Source organism: Oxyura jamaicensis, chromosome 23 (assembly GCF_011077185.1).
Source record: "Oxyura jamaicensis isolate SHBP4307 breed ruddy duck chromosome 23, BPBGC_Ojam_1.0, whole genome shotgun sequence".
NCBI classification, from domain to species: domain Eukaryota; kingdom Metazoa; phylum Chordata; class Aves; order Anseriformes; family Anatidae; genus Oxyura; species Oxyura jamaicensis.
The window spans coordinates 6,498,482-6,518,031 of NC_048915.1; the positions used below are offsets into that span (position 1 = coordinate 6,498,482).

General features: G+C 50.2%; 2 protein-coding genes across 2 annotated transcripts; one reads left to right on the plus strand and one right to left on the minus strand.

The window, feature by feature from the left end:
• Window positions 1-444: 444 nt before the first annotated feature.
• FUCA1 (alpha-L-fucosidase 1) lies at window positions 445-7,943 on the minus strand. The gene is made up of 11 exons (XM_035345876.1): window positions 6,874-7,943; window positions 6,161-6,228; window positions 5,613-5,698; window positions 5,214-5,560; window positions 4,590-4,724; window positions 4,218-4,355; window positions 3,441-3,546; window positions 2,765-2,965; window positions 2,365-2,552; window positions 1,434-1,533; window positions 445-698 (listed from the first exon to the last, which is right to left on the minus strand). The coding sequence occupies exons 1-11, from the start codon at window positions 7,926-7,928 to the stop codon at window positions 558-560; spliced, it is 2,565 nt and encodes an 854-aa protein (XP_035201767.1). The 5' UTR covers window positions 7,929-7,943; the 3' UTR covers window positions 445-557.
• Window positions 7,944-15,155: 7,212 nt separating this feature from the next.
• Window positions 15,156-19,255, plus strand: PNRC2 (proline rich nuclear receptor coactivator 2). The gene is made up of 3 exons (XM_035345408.1): window positions 15,156-15,276; window positions 16,077-16,282; window positions 17,046-19,255. Exon 3 carries the CDS (start codon window positions 17,064-17,066, stop codon window positions 17,487-17,489), a length of 426 nt encoding a protein of 141 aa, XP_035201299.1. The 5' UTR covers window positions 15,156-15,276; window positions 16,077-16,282; window positions 17,046-17,063; the 3' UTR covers window positions 17,490-19,255.
• The last annotated feature ends 295 nt before the right edge of the window (window positions 19,256-19,550 follow it).

The following is a 19,550-nucleotide window of genomic DNA, read 5'->3' on the forward strand; positions in this document are numbered from 1 at the left end:
CGCTCGGGCTGTGGCTGGGCTGCTCTCGCCGTGCGCTAGGGGTCCGGCCGGGCCGCTCCCGGACTGCCCCCGCCGCCCGCAGCCGCCCCTTTATAGGCGGCCCCGGTGCCGGCGGCGCTGAGCAAACAGCCCCGTGTTTGCACGGCCCCGGCACCCCCGCCCGGGCAGCGGCCCCGCTGCGCCCACCCCGCGCCCGCCCTCCACTGCCCCGCCACGGCACGGCCCCGGCGAAGCGGTCACAGCCGTTCCTGTCGGTTCCCACCGGCACCGAGTACGGCCTCGCCATCCACGAGAACGGCGGCAGAGCCCTAACAGCTGCCAAGGAGCTCGGCTTCAACCCAACAGACCCCGCTCTTCCCCTCGGGCTGCCCCCCACTGGCAACACGCTGCAGAAGGCACATCCCAGACGGACGTACAGACTGACTGACGTACAGACAGAGCGAGTAGAAGAGAAATTCTCTCAAGAGAAAAGCGATTTATTCAACAGTGAATGAAAAATCATCTTAGACTTAATACAAAAGATAGGCAGGAGGAGAGCTGCTCTCAGGACACAGCTGTCATTTCACACCCTCAAGCCTGACAGCCCAGCCAGACTGCACAGGTACAGGAGATGGAGGCATGGGTGGCAGAGTTATGAGCAGTCCTTTACCTGGGGACTTTTGCCACTCCAGAGTCCCTGCAAAACCCAACATCGACACCTGCAAAAAAGAGCAGGGGAGACACTCAGCTGTGGCTTCCACAGACACTCCCCATTTGGTCACCCTGGTATACCCAGAACACATTTCAGTCTCTGCATAACATTCCCCACACATTAAAAGCAGTCCTGCACATTTCCACTCATCACTCACTGTGCACTAAGGCAATGCGAAGGGTATTTTGGGGCCAAACGTTTGACTGTAGTTTGTTTGGTTTTGGGTGGTTTTGTTGTTGTTGTTCTTGTTTTTTTATTATTATTTTTTATTTTTTATTTTTTTAACCTGAGAGGCTTCACCTCTGTTTGTTTAGAGCAAAGGGCACTTCAGCATTTGCGTCACTTACAATTACATTTACAACTAGCGGGTCAGCGTACCTGATCTGAATTGGGGATGTAATACCCATGATCCCTTCTATGTGTGAGGCTTGTTATTGACCTCATCTCCCTGGGTCAATAGGAACAAAAGGGAAGACGTGTTCCTACCTGTTCTGTGGCAGACCACAAGCCTCTCCTGCTGAGTCCTATCCACTACTCTGTGTTGAACAGTGACAAACCCTGAATAACCCGGGATGCTGCAAGAATCTGGGTGAAGCCGTCCCAGAGCAAGAAGTGAGTGATGCCAACTACCGTGTTCTCCCCAGTTCCCAAATGAAATCAGGCTGGGCCTTCCCACCCCACACCTTCCCAAGATGGGCTCTCAAAGTGCCCGAATTCTCTCTTTTTTCTTCAGGTTCCTTACTTGTGTGGCTGGGGATGGAGTGGGTGAGGACAGCTGCAGCACGTTGTCCTGAGGCCAGATCAGAAAAATGGCATAGACAACTGGTCCTTTAGAAGTGTACCTAGGAGAGCAAGAGTTCAGCTAGGTGAAAAGCCCGCAGGAGAGAGAACCCCACAAGCCTGACCTTTCCAGACAGCATGAGAACACCAGCTCACCTACTGTCACCACACAGGGGTCACCTACTTTCTCCTCGTTCCAAAAATCATTCGCTTTGAACCCACCATTCAGACAGTAAGCACTGGCTGATGAAACCTAAACAAAGTCCACACACTCTTCCTAAAAACAAAATGTCATCTGTCCTTTAATCAGACTGAGGTCAACAGAGCAGATATGCTGTCATATGCTGATCTTTTCATTGCTCTGCTTTTCTAGGCTGAACACACTTGAGCACATTCAAAACTAACAGCTCCATTTTGTAGCACTTCTGGCTCTTGATTCGCTCACTGAGCGTTTCTCAGCAAGTATAACAGTTGGGTAACAGTACGCAGTACTATTATATAACAGCCTAAAAGCAAATATCACTACATTTACAGACTACATGCATTTAAACAAACTACATTTGTGCAATTGAAACTAGCCATGACCACTACTTAAACAGTCCTGACAGCAACAGCATAGGATTTTTTTAAGGGAACAATTGTTTTTTAAAACCACATAAGATGGCTGAAGCCCTGATTTTTATTCTCTTCTTTCCAGCAAGTTATTTCTCAGATAACACCCTGGGGCAGTAACACTAGGGCAGTAAGTGAGCACTTCAGTTGCCCTGAAAGCCATCTGCACCTGACGGCAATACTTCAGGAAGTACCAGGTTTAATGACCAATAAAGAAACCTCAGCTTCTTAAACCCGAGCTGGAGCAGCTGCAGGATGGTACTGAGCATTGGAGTCCTTACCAGACAGTGCCTGTGTCTTCCGTCTGTACTCTCCATGGCTTCGATTCATAAATTGCCTCCCCGTTAGTGTCCAGCCACCTCCCGAGGGCCAGAAGCCTTTCTTGGAAGATGGGAACAATCACTCCTTCCTTTGTAGGGCCCACATTGAGAAGGTAGTTGCCTCCAAAACTCACAGTTTGCACTAGCTCCTGTGGCAGATAAACAAAGGTAACAAACTGAATTATCTTCACTTCTGACAACAAAGAAACCTGAGCAGTGTTTTATCCTTCTCAAATGCTCCTTTATCTCCACCTGCTTGTACAAAACATATGACAACTCCTTCTGTGAGTAACAGGATGAAGGAAGTCTGCAATTCTCAGTAACTTCCCTACACCTGTGATTTTGATTTCAGGTTTCTTACCTCGATGATACTTGCTTCATCCATTAACTCATCAATGTGCATGTTACTTCGATAGCCCCAGGAAAGCTTGTCAATGGAGGAGCACATCTCCCATTTGTGAGCTAGCAAGGTCCCTGGTTTGTATTTGTCAGCACAATTGTAGTAGCCTCCATGACGGCAAGAGCAGTTATTACACCAACGGTCATTCACAACAACAGTGTCCTAGAAAAAGGAAACATAACTCAGCAGGAAGAATGTTTTGTCTTGGACGTTTCAGCTTGTCTTTATCCCTCCCAAGTTACTTTAGGCATCTAAGCTAGGAGCCTAAGTACTTAACACATACACATGCATATGTGATCAAGAGAGAGTGAGAGAGGATCATCCAGAAAAGTCTGAATACCTCTCTGGAAGAATGTCTCTCTATTCATTCAAGCAGAAATCAAGGGAATAAGGTCCCTGGTCTCTGAGCCTTCCACATGTGCTGTAAAGGAAAAGGCTTGTGTTTTCTGACTTAGGTTATGATTTGGATCCTAGAGGCTTCTCTTGGAAGCACAGTGTGGACTTTCTACTTTTGGTGAAAGAAAAAAATGTTTGGCACCTTTCAAGAAGGTTTCTGATTGCATTCATATCTCACTGCTGCCAGACCTTCTATACCTGTAAAATACTACAGGCCATGAAGGATAGCTGAAAGAAGTACCTTGACAGGACTATCATTATAAAGCCAGGCAAGGAAAGAGGTAGAATTCCAGTACGAGTCCGGAGCTTCCCAGTCTCCATCCGACCAAATCAAATCTGGTTTATACCTGACAGAGAGATGAACGTTATTTCAGAACAGCTTATTTGCTCCTACCCCAAAGGAAGCATGTCATAGCACTGTGTTTCTTGCCTTTAGAGTATGCTTTCACTTCCTATTGTCTGACACTACCAGGAGGTTCATGCTATCACTTCCTGCTTCAGAAAAAGCTTTTAGTGAAGTTCTTGCAGCAGCAAAGATTGATGACCACAGCTTGAAGTATAGGATGCAATTCTTCCAAAACGAGAAGATTGCATCTCAAAGGCAATTATGAGGCACATTCTTTACTTGGGACAATGGGTACTGTGAGCAACAGGTGTCCAAGCTGGGTATTCTAATCAACATGGGGAAGCAAAGCAAGGACATAAATTCACAGTGAAATCGCTCTCCTACTCAAATAAATAGCTTGCTCCACTTTCAAAGCTACTCTGCAAAAAGGTAGTATTAAAGGCCATTTCTCTTGCACAAAAATTTGCCTCTACCTTACTGTAAGTCAGACTGCCCAAAGAGCAAATGTGAACCCCTTTTCTAATTACCTCAAATAATTGCTGCTAAGTAAATAGATTTGCCTTGGCAAAAATTAACATTTGTCAACAATCTTCTTTGCATCCACTTTGCAACTTTCTCTACAGAATGGAAACCAGGAAATGCTCTTGAATCCTGACTGGTTGCAGCTCTTACTTTAGGACAAGATCATAAAGTTCTGGCATTGTCTTCTTCAAAACGAAGTTCTGGGTCTTGAAGCCACTTTCTTTGTCAGCTAGGTAGAGTGGATTAAACCACTCTAACAGAGAATGATATAGTCCATAGCGTATGTTGCTGAAGAATAGAAAACAGAGAGGAAAGAGTTAGTCTGGCAGTGATGACTGAGAATCAGTGGCAGATATATTATATAGTGGCAGTAATAATAATTACTGGCATTATTATTTCAGTTTCATGACTTTGCAAGCACTACTATTTTCATATTAAACATACCGTTTTCTGCTGTTTGCTGAGAACAGCCATGAGAATTCAATGCAAACAGATGACAAGAACAGCAAAGCTTGGCTATACCTCTCCCTGAGGGCTTGTCCCAGCTCTCCTACAAGGTCACGGTGGGGCCCCATATCCACAGAATTCCAGTTCCAGGACACAGGTGACCCCCAGTTGGTGAAGCCTTCATGATGCTTCGTGGTCAGCACCACGTACCTGCAGGGAAATGGTACCTGATAAAGATGACAAAGGAACTATCTCAGACATTTCCAAGCCTCACTGGCAAATCTGATGCCTATACAGGTAAGGGACGGAATAATCATGCTGTGAGGAGTCCTCTTTAGAAGTCCCTTTCATTTCCCTTAAGATTTAGGAGAAGCGACATGAAGAGTATATGTTTTAAATGGACTGTAATGCTGGAAAAGGATGAACGATGAGACTTTGGAAGTCAAAGCAGCCATCCCCTCAGCACCCCGGGCATGACATGTCCAGGACCTCCAGGTGCTGCTCTGGAACCCCTGTATCCTCAGGGTTTTCAGACACAGCTTCCATCTCCTCAGAGACCCCCAGACCTGGCCCCATTCCCATCTCCTCAGGGACCCCCAGCCCCATCCCCTCAGGGACCCCCAGCCCCGGTCCCATCCCCTCAGGAGTTCCAGGCACAGCCCCTCAGGGACCCCCAGCCGAGCTGGACGTCACGCTGACCTGGCGCCAGCCCGCTGGAAGAGCCGTGCCCAGTCGCGGGGCTGGAAGTCGTGAGCCGTGAAGCGGGGTGCGAAGTCGGCGTAGGCAGTGGCGGGCGGGTAGCGCTCCCGAACGAAGCGCTCGTAGTCGGCGCGGTGCTCGCCCTGCCAGTGCCACCAGAACCACTCAGAGCCCCAGGCCGGCACGGAGAAGACGCCCCAGTGCACGAACACCCCCACCTTGGCCCCGTCGAACCAGGCGGGCAGCGGCCGCGCGTCCAGGCTGCCCCAGTCGGGGAAGTAGCGCGGCGCCGCCACGGCCGGCCCCAGCGCCGCCGCCAGCCACACCAACCGGCCCGCCGCCATTCCGCCGCCTGACGTCACGCGGCCGCCGCCATGGCTGCCGGGCCGAGGGCGCTGCCATGGCTGCCCGGGGCCGCAGGTTCGAGGCTGCGGCCGGCCGCGGGGTGGCGGCCGCCTTCCCCTCCCTTCCTTCGCGGCCCGGCCCTGCCCCGCCGCGGCCCTCTCAGCGCGCCCCCTCCTCAGGTCCGACCGCTGGCCGGCCCCGGGCGCCGGGTTCCGTGAGCCCCTCGCCCCCGTAGCTCCCGGGCCCCGTCCCGTGTCACGGGAGCCGGGCAGAGCCCAAGGGCCCCGCGTTTGGGCCCGGCCCATGGCGGCCCAGCGGCCCTCTGGGCGCTGGCAAAGGGCCCGGGCCCCGCTCCGCTCCGCTCCCCCGGCGGTTCTGCGGCCAGGGCTGCGCGTTGTGGAAGTGGCCAAAGCATCTCCCGAGCTCTTTGTGTCGGCAGCGGCTGGCCCCGGAGGTTACGGAGGACAAGGCTCGAACACGGTTTTAATGTTTAATCACACAACAGCCAACACTGTTTGCGTGGCACAGACTGGGTTTCTGTAAGCTTGCTGAAAGAAACGTGGTGCCTGCAGCATCCCATCGGTCTCAAGATTTTCACTGACATTGTCTGTAATCCCCAGGGTTTGTGGCGAGGCGGCCCCAGCACCACTCCCACTGTTCCCTCCTGCCTCTGCCGGGACACAAAAGGCCTTTTGTCGCCTTTTGTCACCTTTTGTCACCGTGCTGCTACCACGGAGCACCCTGGTATGCCACACAAGGCCGGTTTAATAGCTGCTCTGCTGCTGCATGCTACACAGTGACATCTTGTGAGCTCTTTGCTGATGGCGCTTGTATAAATAACCCTCCTCGTGCCCGTGGGGGTGTTTAGAGGCATTTGTGGTGGCTGGGGACTGCTGGAGAACCTGGAGGTCTGCAGAGTGTTTCACCTGAATACAGTTATAATTTAAGGGAGGTATCACTGAATGTAAGAAAAATGGGTTAGGAGGTTACTGGTGGAGAGGTTGGAGGCCAGGCAGGACGAGCTGCCACAGAACACCTGGATTTGCTGTTTTGGGGTTTTTACAGCATTTCCCACCGCCTCACAGTTCTCTCACTGTAACGTGGCACTGGTGTCTCAGCAGCCCGGGGACTGTCAGTCTGGGCAACTCTGGGCACTTTATGTCCCAGCATCCCAGAATAACATCAGTGGGAGCTGGGTCCATGCCAGGCACCCCCCAAGGACCTCCATAAGAAGAGAAAAGAAATCAATCCAAAAGAAAAATGATCCAGAGGCTTCCACAAGCCTGAGCTCAGACTTCCATTGCTGCCTCCCTACGTTACACGCACGCCATCCTCACAGACGGTCTCTACCACAGAGGACTTGTGGGCACTGTCCACTTCTGGGCTGTCGTCCATGCCCCTCAGCCGCCTCTTGAACCGGAAAAAGACTGCCCTCAGGGAGGAGAACAGCTCCTTGCTCCGCAGGGCATAAATGATGGGGTTCACCATGGAATTGAGCAGGCAGAGAATGCTGCAGAAGGCAAACACCTTGCGCTGGTCATTGGTAAGCTTAGCAAAGATGCTGTAGATCATGAGAATGAGGACTGGCGACCAGCACAGCACAAGGACCGTAAGCACCATGACGAGGGTCTTGGCCAGCATGACGTCCATTCTCATCCTGGTGTTTTGCTTTCCCACCTGCGCCTGGTGCTTCCCCATGTATGCCATGTGCTGGTGAGCCCTCCACAGCACATGTGTGTAGGCATAGACGATACAGCCCAGCAGGACCATGACGAAGCAGACCCAGCTGGAGAGGTAGTTGTCATCCACAAAAGGGAACAGCTCGGAGCAGGTGGAGTTGAGTGTGCAGCAGTTCCAGCCCAGGATGGGCAGGGAGGCAGTGGTCACACACATCGCCCAGAGCACCCCCAGTGCTGCCCACGCTCTCTTCCTCGTCACAAGGAGCTTGTATTCAGAGGGCCGGCTGATAGAGACGTAACGGTCCAGGGCTGTCAGCAGCAAGCTACTCAGGGAGGCTGTGAAGGATGTGTTCACCCCTCCCAGCTTCAGCAGGAACAATTCTTTAGAGGAATCGGTTTCATTAAGGACATGGAAGTTAACAAAACTGCTGACAAAGATGATGCTGGCCAGGAGGTCAGCCAAGGCCAGGCTGCTGATAAAGATGTAGGAAGGCTTCCTCCTGGTCCCAGGGGAGGAGAAGATCAGGTACAGCACCACAGAGTTCTCCAAGATGCACAGCGTCCCAAAGAGGCCACAAAGTGTGGCAATGCTTATCTTCTGTGCTTGTGTGCTGAGGACCATGAAGCACTCCATGAGCTTGCTGTTCGCACTACATTTTGAGGCATTTTCATATGTTTTACAGATATCCATTGTAGTGAACTGGAGCCAGGAGCTTACAGGGAGTGTTTCAGCTTCCTTCAGTACTTCAGGGGCTCTGAAAAAGACCAAGGGGAAGTTGAGGGACAACACCTACAAGAGCACAATGAGCAATAAGCTCAGCACCCCAAGTGACATCCCTCCCTTTATGCAGAAAGAGAAGAGCCTGGTGCAACCTACTTTCAGGTCCACAGACCAAATGTGGGAGATGACTTCCAGCTGTTACCAGCTGAGATCCAGGTTTTGTCCCACTGGGTCCAACCGTCACGGCTCTGGGCACCGCATCTGTCTCCTCACCGCACAAGGGAAGCGGCAGTGCTGAGACCTGCCTGTGCCCCGGGCTGGCTCTGAGCGAGGCTCCAGGGCTCGGGGCTGGCAGCATGGGAAGGGGCTCCTGGTGGTGCTGGGCTGTGGCTGGGACAGGGCCAGGCTGGGGGAGAACGAGGGACACTGCCTGCAGGGGACCCTGTGTTGACGAGGTCACCCCGAGTGGGTTACAGAGAGCAGGCAAGGAGGCGGCTATGAGATACGCTAACGCTGCCTGATTAGCAAAGTGGGATGCTGTGTCCTGAATGCACTGCCACCTCGTACCCCACCGGTATAAAAGCCCATGGGATGGAAACTCGAACAGCACCCGCCTGGCTTCCAGCACCCGGGATCCCAAATCCAGGCAAAGGGGCCAGGAGTTGCCACTGCTGGAGGAAAGCACCGAGCTGGCAGTATTCCCTTCTCCCAGAACAGAAAAGCCACCGTCACTGCCTGCCCTCAGCTCTCTTTCAAAAAGGAAAATGTCCAAAAAGTGTGAGCCAGCACAGGCAGGCCGTAGGACAGCAGCTGCCAGGCTCCAAGCACCGGTAAGCAACTGACTGCAGTTTGTCCTTGTGGTGTCCGAGATTCAGCAGTGACGGCAGCCATCCTTGGAGGCTACAACAACCAGCAAATGACCAACGTGCTGGAAAGCCCTGTCTGCAATGTATTAGAGTGACAGGTATGTTGTTTTTGTTACTTCCTTCCCGTTGGTTAGCCGGTCCCTGACCGCCACCACTGTTCCTGTGCTTTGCAGTAGCTGCAGACACCCTGCAGCCTGTGATGCTGCCTTGGGCTTGCTCAGAAGAGCCCAAGCCCGCATGTCAGGGCTTGGAATTCAGCAGCTGCAGGGTGTTCGGTTGCACATTGCAGCCAGAACATTTCAATCCTGATGTGTATTTCTTGGCACATCGGACCAGAGGGGGCCTGGACTTTGGGCTGAAATGTCACTTAGCATTGCAGCAAGCCTCCCCATGCTTACGTCAGGCTCTGCCATGGGGCAATCACGCAGGAGCAGAGATGTTGCACTCCAACCCTAGCAATCGTGCTTCCTGCAGCTCTTCATGGAAACATTACAAGTGCAGCAGCTAATTAGTAGCTGCTAATTAGTAGCTGCTGGTGTTAAACCTGACCACCAGAGAGATGGACTGCACAGCCAGAGGGGCTGCGATGTGTCTTGGGGCTCACCAGGGGCCACTGGGGCAGCAGCTGCCTCCTCAAGTACCCAAAACTCCCCCGGCCAAACCCCAGCATCCAAACCAAGACATCTCTTAATTAAGCAAACTCCAGCATCACCGTGCCATCTATTCATTGCAGCCAGCATTTCCAGGACTACCTTAATCTCCCAGTATCTGCATTTATTCAATGTCCAAAGAACATACGGAGGAGCTTGGAAACAAATGAACAGTAGGCAAGAGATTGAAGGTGAGCAAAATGCTGTCCCTTGTGTTACGTTGCTTAGGGAGGGAATTTGGTTATAATGGCAAATCATCTCCTGCACTGAGTGTTCTGGTACAGCTCTTCCATTAAGCTGACATAATTCAGATAAGCCCTTAGGTTCAAAATGCAGTTACTGTGCTGGGCTCGTAGCAACCCAGCAGCCCAGACCTCCTCTTCCCACATCTGTTGTGTCTCAGGCTGAATGTCAAGGACAAGTCTCTTTGCAGTTTTGTCTGAGCTCCCCCCAGTCTTCCTTCAGCTCCTGTGTCTGTGAAGGAAAGCACAGGGCTTTGCTCCAGCACAAGGTCTGCTTGTTGGCAGAAGCTCCACAACCTGAGAACACAAGTGGGGCTGAGAGCCCATCTCCTTGCACGGTCTGACCCTTCTTTTTGGCCACAAAACTGCTTTTTCCTGCCCAGGAGACATCCTTCTGTTCTCAGATGGGCTCCCGTGTTCAACCATTAGTTTCTTCATGCCCACTACCTCCTGCATGCTTCAGTTTCTGAGAAGAAGCCAACCTGGGGCTGGATCCCAGGGGAGAGCTTCATGGGGCAGGTCCTGGTCCTGCTTCTAGGGAGGACGCCCACTTCTGAGGGGCTGCAGCTCCCCCTCCCCGGGAATTACAGCCCGGGCACTGCTGGCATCCCCACGAGAGCCCCTGCCCACACTGCTGACCTTCCAGCTCAGCCCCAATCCCTCCTTCACAGCCAGAGGCTGCGGGGATTTCCTGCGCTCCTGCTCCCAGAGGATGAACTCCCCTTCCAGAAGAGCGAAGTGTCTCCTGCCAGCAGGATCTCCCAGGATGGGGAATATTCTGCCACTGTAGAGCGATGGAGAAAGCCCCAGACAGTGCCAGCAGCAGCAGCAGAGTCCCAGGAGACAGCATACAGAGGCAGCACGCTGAATGAACAAGAAGCCCAGCTATCAGGAATAAAATGCAGATAAGGCATGTGGGAATGTGGCAGATTTCTGGGACCGCATCACTGACTGCCAGCAACAGAGAAACCTCCCCCTGCTAGATCTCACTGTTAGCCCACTCACTCCACCCTAATAATTCCACTAGCTTCAGTGGAAATTAAATCCGCAAGTGCAAAAGTCCTTTTCCATCCCAGTGCTTTGCTGTGACTGATTTCAGCTGTCAGACTTCCACTGCGTTGCACACAGCAGCATGGTTTCTGATCCCACTTGGGATGGTTTCTTCATTTACAGAGACATTTCAGAATCCCTGTGATAAATAAGATAATGTACTGGTTGCTTAGATAATGTAAAATTAAATTTTCCTGCTGCAACCAGACAGCGCCATGTTCCTGCAGCACTCTGAAAGTGCTGGCCTTGAATTTTCCATCACCAGTATTTCTGAGAGATTTGGACTTTACAACAAAATGCAGCAATCACATCATACGAACAAGTGAAGTGATTTATCTGAAAAAAAAAAAAGAAAAAAAGAAAAAGAAAAAATAATTTCTTTCACATTTCACTTGCTGAAAAAGCAAAATATAGTTTGCTTTACAAATATTTCCACTTGTGTACAATTTCTTGTTTTAGTTGCAGGAGAAGTTTTGGCATTGTTTTGGAAATAGCTGCTCATCGCAGCTTGTCCCCCTGCCCACACTGAGCAATGCCCACGGTTACCTCCCTGATGCTAGGAACTCTCTGGCACAGGTGCAGCACTGAGTTCTATTTGCTTTCTTTGTTTTCAGAGTTACGATTTGTTCACGTGTGACTGTGCAGAGTGACAGCGTTCAAAACACACAGGTGCATGGTCGCAGAGCAACGACACAAATGCCAGTGCAGGTACAAAGCGTGGCAAAACTGCTTCTACTGCTCCACTGAAACCACCCCACACGGAGCCACAACCATCAGCCAGCACAGAGTGCTCAGCCTGGGAGCTCAGTACCAGACTCACGTTTGTGAGGCAAACCTCTGACATATCCAACATTAATATTTCCTAAAACTAGCTGTAAAGAGTCAGTCTGCAATCCGCTATTTAAACACTTACCTTTTTTGTTCTTGTTAAGAAAGCACTTACTGCATGTGTACGTCAGCACTGTGGGCTCCCAGGTATGATGCCTTTTACTGTGAGAAAGAGGATCCTTGGGGCAGTGAGTGCAGCCACTCACCTTCTCACGCCTACGCTTCAGCTGCTGACGGTCAGGGGCTTCCCACCCTCGGGCTCCCAGGGCAGCTTGTGCAGCTGCGGATAGTGCCTGCTTCCCTCTCCTGTCACATCGCTTCTGGTTTTATCTGGGCTCCTCGGTACCATTCTGTATTATTCCTCCAGGCTGCAAATCCATCAGAGTGAATCCTTTATCTGGTTTCTTGCTCTCTCTCACATTCTTTTGGTGTAAATGTGTTTCTTTCCTTCCCCACTTCCCCTCTGGGTCTCGTGTTCTGCCTCTGGCTGGCAGCACCTCTCAGCCACCCTACCCTCGGCTTGCTGGAAGCGTTTGCTCAGCCCCTCAGAATCCTCCGTGCTCATGCAGTGGCTGTGGCGAGAGACTTTCAGAATCTTTTCCTGATTTCTAAGGGAAAGTGGAAGAGGAGGGGAAGGACAAGAGCTGAGAAGCAGACATGGAAAACGTGGTGTACCTATTGGTGTGCAGGGCTAAGGGCAGGCTTGGGAAGCCGCCGTGTGCGCTGGCCTGGCCCCACCAGCAGCCACAATTCCACCTCTGCGCCCCTGGGCACACACAGCCGCTGCTCGGGCTCCGTGCTAACGCCAGCGGGATGTGCACTGAGGTGATTTTCTCTCTGCAAACGTCAGGGCAAGGAACAGGGCTCCGTCGTACAGCCACGGCCCGCGGACCCCCGGCGCACCCTCCCGGACCCCCTCCGGCTGCGGAGGGCGAGCTCCGGCCCCGGCCGCCCCAGCTCCCCCCGCTGCCCCGGCGGATTTTGCACCCTCGCGGCCGGGGAGGGCCCGCAGCCCCGGGCGCGCTCCGCGGTGCTCGGCTGCCCCCGCCCGACGAAGTGGGGAGCCCCGGCAGCCCCGTCCCCCGGAGCGGCTCTGGGCTTGTGTACCCAGGCGGTCGGGGGGCTCAGGACTCCCCGCGGCAGAGTAATGGAGGCACACGCACAGGTATAGCAGCCTGGGGGGCGTGGGGGGGTGTCGCAGCCCCAGCACAAGAGATCACTTCGGGTTGTACAGCATTCTTTACGGTGACTTAAAGGGAGTTAATTGCTGTTGCACAGCGAGCTTCCCACTCCTTGCCAGACACAGAGCGTTTTGTTTGCCTGCACCCTCTGGCCACAGAGGTGTCTGGCTGGTGGGCACAGCACGGGCCCTCCGCGTGCCCCGGTGCTGCCTTGGTCCTGAGCAGAGGCTCCGCGAAAAGGCGCACGGGCAGCAGGGGAGAGCAGCTGTGAGCTGGGTCTGGCTCAGCAGCAGCTTCTGTCTGCGGAGAGCAGCAGCTGGGGTGGCTGGCAGGACACAGCTTGTGTGACGGGGAAGTTGGCACCTGCAGAAAGCTTTGCTGTGCTCTGTGGGAGCACCACAATTTTTTATTTCTCTGACTTTGGTGTGTGCCAAATGTGGAAAACTAAGAGTGGCTCATGGCTGGGGGTAGAGGCAGCACTAGCACTGATAAGGTGTCAATCAGAGAGATGGGGTGGCTTTATACTGCACCCCTAGAGGAAATGCTTAGGGGAAAAACCAACTTAGTGTCTTCTGCGTATTGTGCCTCACATGAGTGAAGTGTGGCTTGTCTGCTCTGGCCCTGCAAGCAGAGCCTGTCCTGAGAACCACCTCTGTGTGTTGTGAGGTGGGCTGAGGGTGACAGTGCTTTTCCTGTTGATAGGACGTGAGAGGTATATTGATTTAACTGGGCTGAGACCTCTACAGGCCTTTGTGACTCACTGCTGGTGTGGATTTCAGTATGGAGCTGTTGGGACAGCGAGCCTGAAGGGTGTGACTCGGGAGTCACGCCTGGATGTGCCTGTACAAAGCCCTGGCATCAAGCTGCAACGAAGCCGCTTCAGAGCAGACTTTTTAATCCCCCTGGGCACTAAAACTCAGGGCTTCATCGAGCTGTGTGTATCTGCGGTGCTATTGCTCAGGGTGCTGAGCCTGTGGTGCTGTGTGTGCATGCACGCAGCTGTGTGGGGCAGCTGTACGGAGACAGGAGCTCAGGTGCTGGTTTCAGTGGTGTAGAGGAGGAACCTCCTGCTCTGGAGACAATGCAGCTCGGGTAGTGCTGGACATGGACTTAAGTCAAATCCACAACAGCTTATATAGAAAATATCTTTAGGTATCCTGCCTCTGTTTTCCTTAAAAACTTACAAGGAGCTTTAAGCTATTAAAGGTTTCATTAAATTGTTGGGCTGCTTGCCTTGTACCTCTCTCAGTAGTTCTCTGGAGAAATTCAAATACCCATCCAGTTCCTGTGGATTGCTTTGAGAACCAAAGGTTCTCTGCCAAAATAAAAGAATGGATATTCTAAATGTTATCTTTAATATTCTAAATGTTATATTTATTATTTTCATGTGTATTTTTAAGAAAATACAAACCCAACAATTCCCATAGGAAAAAACAAGCAAACCCCTTAGATTGTAACCCTGGTTAAGGGTTGCCTCAGATGATACAAATGGAGACATGTAACTAGTTTCAAGTGTGTCATGGAACAACACTTCATAACCCCAAGACCTTTACTTTTTATGGCACTTTTAAATCCAAGTGCCAGCAGAAGTTTGTCACCTGTGGAATAAAACTGGGGCAATGGTTCACCGTTGACTTAACAAATGATTAATCCGTGGTGCTTGCTTCCTGAAGCGCCCATCAAGGGGTATTTCCAGAGCTGCTCTGGCACACAGGTGCCCTTGGTTAGATCCAAGAGTGTGACCAAAGGTCTGGGCTCCACTATGTCACCACGTTATGCATTAAGGTGAAGCAGGCTTTATTTTAATAACGCTTCAGCGAGGGGAAGGGGGGCACAGCACTCCCCGGCTGCAACGAAGGAGCCCGGCCATGTCAACGCGGGGAGAGGCGTTAACAGAGAGAGATTCTGCAGGGCCGAATCCAGCCCAGGTCCCCGCGTGTAACGCCCCCCTATCCGCGTTTATCACGGGTTTCGCTGCTTTTGACACTGGAAATCTCCCAACTCCTTCTGAGGGTCTGGGGAAGGCGTACAAGAAAGCACAGCTTCGGCCCCCTGCTCGGGAGTTGTGGGGGCTGCTCGGGGCCGTTCCGGAGCCGCCCCCCCCGGAGCCCTCAGGGGGCCGGGGCCGCGTTCCCGACCTGCCCCGCGGCGGGGGGATTCAAAGGCGGGCCCCGCCCCGCCCCGCCCCGCCCCGCCCCGCCCGTTGCCGGGACGACGGGGGCAGACTGGGCGCCGGGCGGGGCGGGGCTCGCATTGGCTGAGGGAGCACGCCGCGCGCTGCCATTGGCTGACGCGGGAGGGGAGGGGGGAGGAGGGCGCGGCGCCGTCCCGCGCAGGGCCTTGGCCGCCATTTTGTGTGGCTGAGTGAAGTGCGGCGGCTGGGCTGACGGAGCGGGCTGCGGGACGGGACGGGACGTGGCGTGGCGGCGGGCAAGCGGCAGGGTCAGTTCCGAGAGGCCTGCGGGTGTGCGTGCGCGCGCGGACGAGACGGACAGAAGTCGGTAAGGGCGAGGAGTGCCGCTGCGGTCCGGGCGCTGCCGCCGCCATGTTGTGTGCGCTGCAGGGCCGGAGCTGGGCGGGGGCGGCGGCGGCGCCCCGTGAGCGCCGGGACCGACGGCCCGCGGGTTTAGCCGTGCAGGGGAAGTAGGGGGGACGTAAACCCTTCCCGCTGGGCTGCCGGCGGCCACATAACGGCTGGGGGGGCGGTGGGGGCATGCGGTGAGTTCGGGAGAGGGCGGGAGGTAATGTAAGAGCTGACGGGGTTTGCTAACAGAAGAGGGAAAAATCAGCCCAGGGATCAACAGGGGAGCTCTGCTGCGAGAGCTGGAAGAGGCTTCGGGGCTGCGGGCGGTTCGGGGTCTGTGCTGTGCTAGCCCGCGGAGCCGGGGTCGAGTGTTCCGGGAGGGTTCCTTCCCACTAGAGTGATGCTGAAGTGCTAGCTCCCTAGGATTTAATCCCAAAGTATTTTCCGTTGTATTTGCCTTTTTTTTTTTTTTTTTTTTTAAACCAAAGCAGGCAAAGGGTAAAGTTCTTGCTTGCCTCTCCTTAATTCTAATATTTATTAGAAGATACCTAAAGCGTGATGAAAGTGCTGTTTTGTGGGGATGCAAAGTACGATGGTGAAGTTAATGTAAATAAATACTACCATGGTTTAAAAACAAAAACATTTGATGTATATTGTCAGCTTTAACAACTAAGATGCAACTGACTGTTAATTCTGTGTATTTCAGCTACTTCTGATAACTTTCAAAGGGGAAAACAATTTCTCCTAATCTGACATCAGACTTTCTTATTTATGCAGTTGGACTTCTTCCTTTAGAGCTTCAGTGCCGAGAATCCGATGTTGGGCTCGGCTACCTGGCTGAATACAGCAGATCATCCCATGAAAACTTCTATTCCTAGTCAAAGGAAGGAGTCCAGTAAAAAGCACCAACTACTTTTTCAGGCTTGGAAGCAAGAAAGGGGGCAAGAGTTGGAGGGTGTGGAATCTGAGAAGGCCACTGAAAGGTAAATGGGGCTTGGAGGAAATAGTATATTGTAGGAGAGTCAGCGTGAAGGTGCCGTGTGTGATAGTATCTGTCCGTCTGCTTTAGAAGTCCACTTCTGAATGGCTGCTTTCCATTTGAGCTTGTTTTCAATTCACTTTGAGTTCTCAATCTGTCTTCCCCAAGTATGCTCAAGTCTGTCTCTGTATGCTACCTTCTACCCTCCTGCCCCTACCTCCCTCCAAAAAAGTTGTTTAGGAAGTGGATTTCACCACTGCCTTGCTGTGATGTGCTGTATAATGCCAAAAGAGTATCAGGAGTCTGATCACAGTCTCTCTTGGACTTACCAGAAGGATTAGGGAGTGGCTTTATCAGTGCAGACTTCATCCAGATCTTCAGGTATGACAAAAGCTTGGTTTGAATGTCTTCAGGATTAAATACTAGTGCCTTACATGTGGTGCTGTGTTCTGTGAGCAATGTTATCTTTCATGTTCTTCTAGTGGCATCTCTTGCTGTGGAGAAACGAAGTGGTATGTTCAGTAGTTGGAGGACCAGCTTTTTCATAAACAGGTAGTCTGTGACTGTTGCTGAAGGGAACTAGTGTACAGAGTTCTTGAAGGTTGAATTGATTCATGGTCAGCCATTAACAGCAGAATTGTCAAGACAAGCCATTGTAGCCACTCAGTGTCTTCCACTAGGAAGATCTGCTACGTTGTAATTCTTTTTCCTTCAAATTTTTCAGTTTTGAAAAACAAAAATCCAAACTTTTCCCTGCTTTTTTACAGGTGACATTTAAGTTGAAGATGGGTGGTGGAGAGAGATTCAACATTCCAGCTCCCCAGTCTAGAAATATTACCAAGAACCATCAACAACTTAAAAACAGGCAGAAGAGTAAAGACCAGAATTCGCAGATGAAGATGAACTATATGAAGAAAGAAAGAGGACGTGGATGCAATTCATCATCTGGTGCATGGCAGGCAATGCAGAAAGGGGTAAAGAACAATGTTCGCTTCCCCGATAATCAAAATTGGAGTCCTAATTTATCAAATTGTAACCTGTTTTTAACACCTCAAACCAATCAGAACTATGCTGGAGCAAAGTTTAGTGAGCCACCCTCACCAAGTGTTCTTCCCAGGCCACCAAGTCACTGGGTACCTGTTTCTTTTAAACCTTCTGATAAAGAAATGATGACATTTCAGCTTAAAACATTGCTTAAAGTCCAGGCTTGAGATGGAACTTTTCATATTTGAAAGTTATTTGAAGTTATCTAAATTTACAGGGTTTCATATTTGAGAATAGTTATTTGTAAATGTAGATGCACAGGTATACAGAATTAAATATTCTTGCTACATATAGTTAGTCGGTTGCAAGAGAAGGGACTGGGTAGGGGCGTTTACATTCCCCTAGCATTTTACCTCAAAAGTTAAGTGCTCTGGAATAGGCATTTTCCTTAGAATCACTTTAACCAAATCCTGAGCTGTCACCATTTATGTTTACTGTAAATGGGACTGGCTCTCAAAATTGGAATTATGACTCTGTTTTGGTTAGGGCATTAGAAAAGCAGCTTTTACCTAACTTAATGCAGCATTAACTGAAAAAAATGCACTGAAAGCTTCAGTCAGGTACTTTGCCATTCAAACTTGTGTCAAATTCGCTAGTTAAAACTGCAGAGTAGAATTTACTAGCAGAGGGGAGTTTTTACCTAGGTACTAGTGAACATGATTATTACTAGTACTAGTCATTATTGTTATTTCATTAATACCTGTGAGCTTTATTTGACACTCAAGCCTGTGACTGAAATTTAGATCTAGGAATCTCATACATGTTCTTGAAAAGATGGAAGAACACAACAAGCAAATGTGTATTTCAGTCTCTCTCCAGCTGTAGCTATACTTCACTGGAATCTCAAGTCAGACTGTGCCAGTTAATAACATACTTTGCATTGCCAGATGACTGCCAAAATGTCCAAAACATCCTTTGTTCTCTGATTGCACTGATATGTTCTACAGTATGCTTTTGTATCATTAGCTGATCGTGAAAAAACTGGAGCAATTCTTAAGCAAGTCTTCAATTGGGTGTCCTTAACAATTGCTTTTAAGTTGCTGTATCTTGTGGCAGGTATAAAATGTTCTCATAGGGAAAAAGAACCATGTAAATAAATGTAAAACATTGTAGCATATGTAAATTTATGCTGGGCTTTCCTGCACAGAAATATTTTTAGTATAAAACTGCTGAATGTAAGATGACCATGGTGAGTACATGGCCTGATTTTTAAAAAATAGGTATTTTGTTAAAAAGAAATACAAACCATAAAAGGACGTTTCTTCACCTGATACATAGTGAATGCATACATTTTACTTTGTTGTTGTGAGCTCATTTTTAAACTCAGTGCTAAAAGAGGCTTATTTTTTATTTTTTAGTAAAATTAAAAAACTCTTTTAAGATACTGTTTTTTGAAGAGGTGCAGGCTAAGTGATCACATGCAGTAAGGTGCTTATAATCATGATGTTTCACAAGAAATGCAAAGGGCAATGTGGGTGCTTAATGAAATTGAAGTACTGTTAAAATGTTTGTTTCTAAAATTAATGCTATGACATTTTGTAACAGTATTTACTAAAATTTGTGAAGTTCAGATGTCAACATGCAGATTTCAGTGCTGTTATAATGCAGTTGTTCCTGTAGTAGAAATAAATTGAACCGTGATAGTTTAAGGTTCTGCAACAATCCAGTACTGAAAAAGTGGTTTAGTTTGAAAAGGAGTTCTGCAGATCATGAAATGTTACTTAAGATATCTTCCTATACATTCAAAATGTATTGGCAGCTGTTTGGATGTTTACAGAACTATTCTTTCATTGGCAGTCTTTAAACTTTGTGACCTGGACCTTCACCAGTGTAAGAACTGTATCCCAGTTATAATTGTGTATACTCTATTTCAAATTGTCAATTACTGTGTATGTACAAATTGTTATAAAAAAATTAAATTCTTCTTCCCCCATCCCTCCAAGCATTTATTTATTTTCAGATGGTAGTGGAGAAATGGGAGTGCATTATTCTGGCGAAAGTTTTATAAAGCACTGACATTTAAGAAAACCCATTAATGTACTGAATGCCACTGTTCTTATAGGTAAGTGGCCCCAAACCAGATGGAGGATTGCAAAAAGCATCAGCAACCTTAGAAACCTAGGTGAGCATTCCACATGTCTATTTAGGTAATGAATGTCAGAAGAACGTGGAGATTACTTAATGAAGGTGGTTTCTTCAGTGACAGTCCTCTCATCCATTCTTGCCAG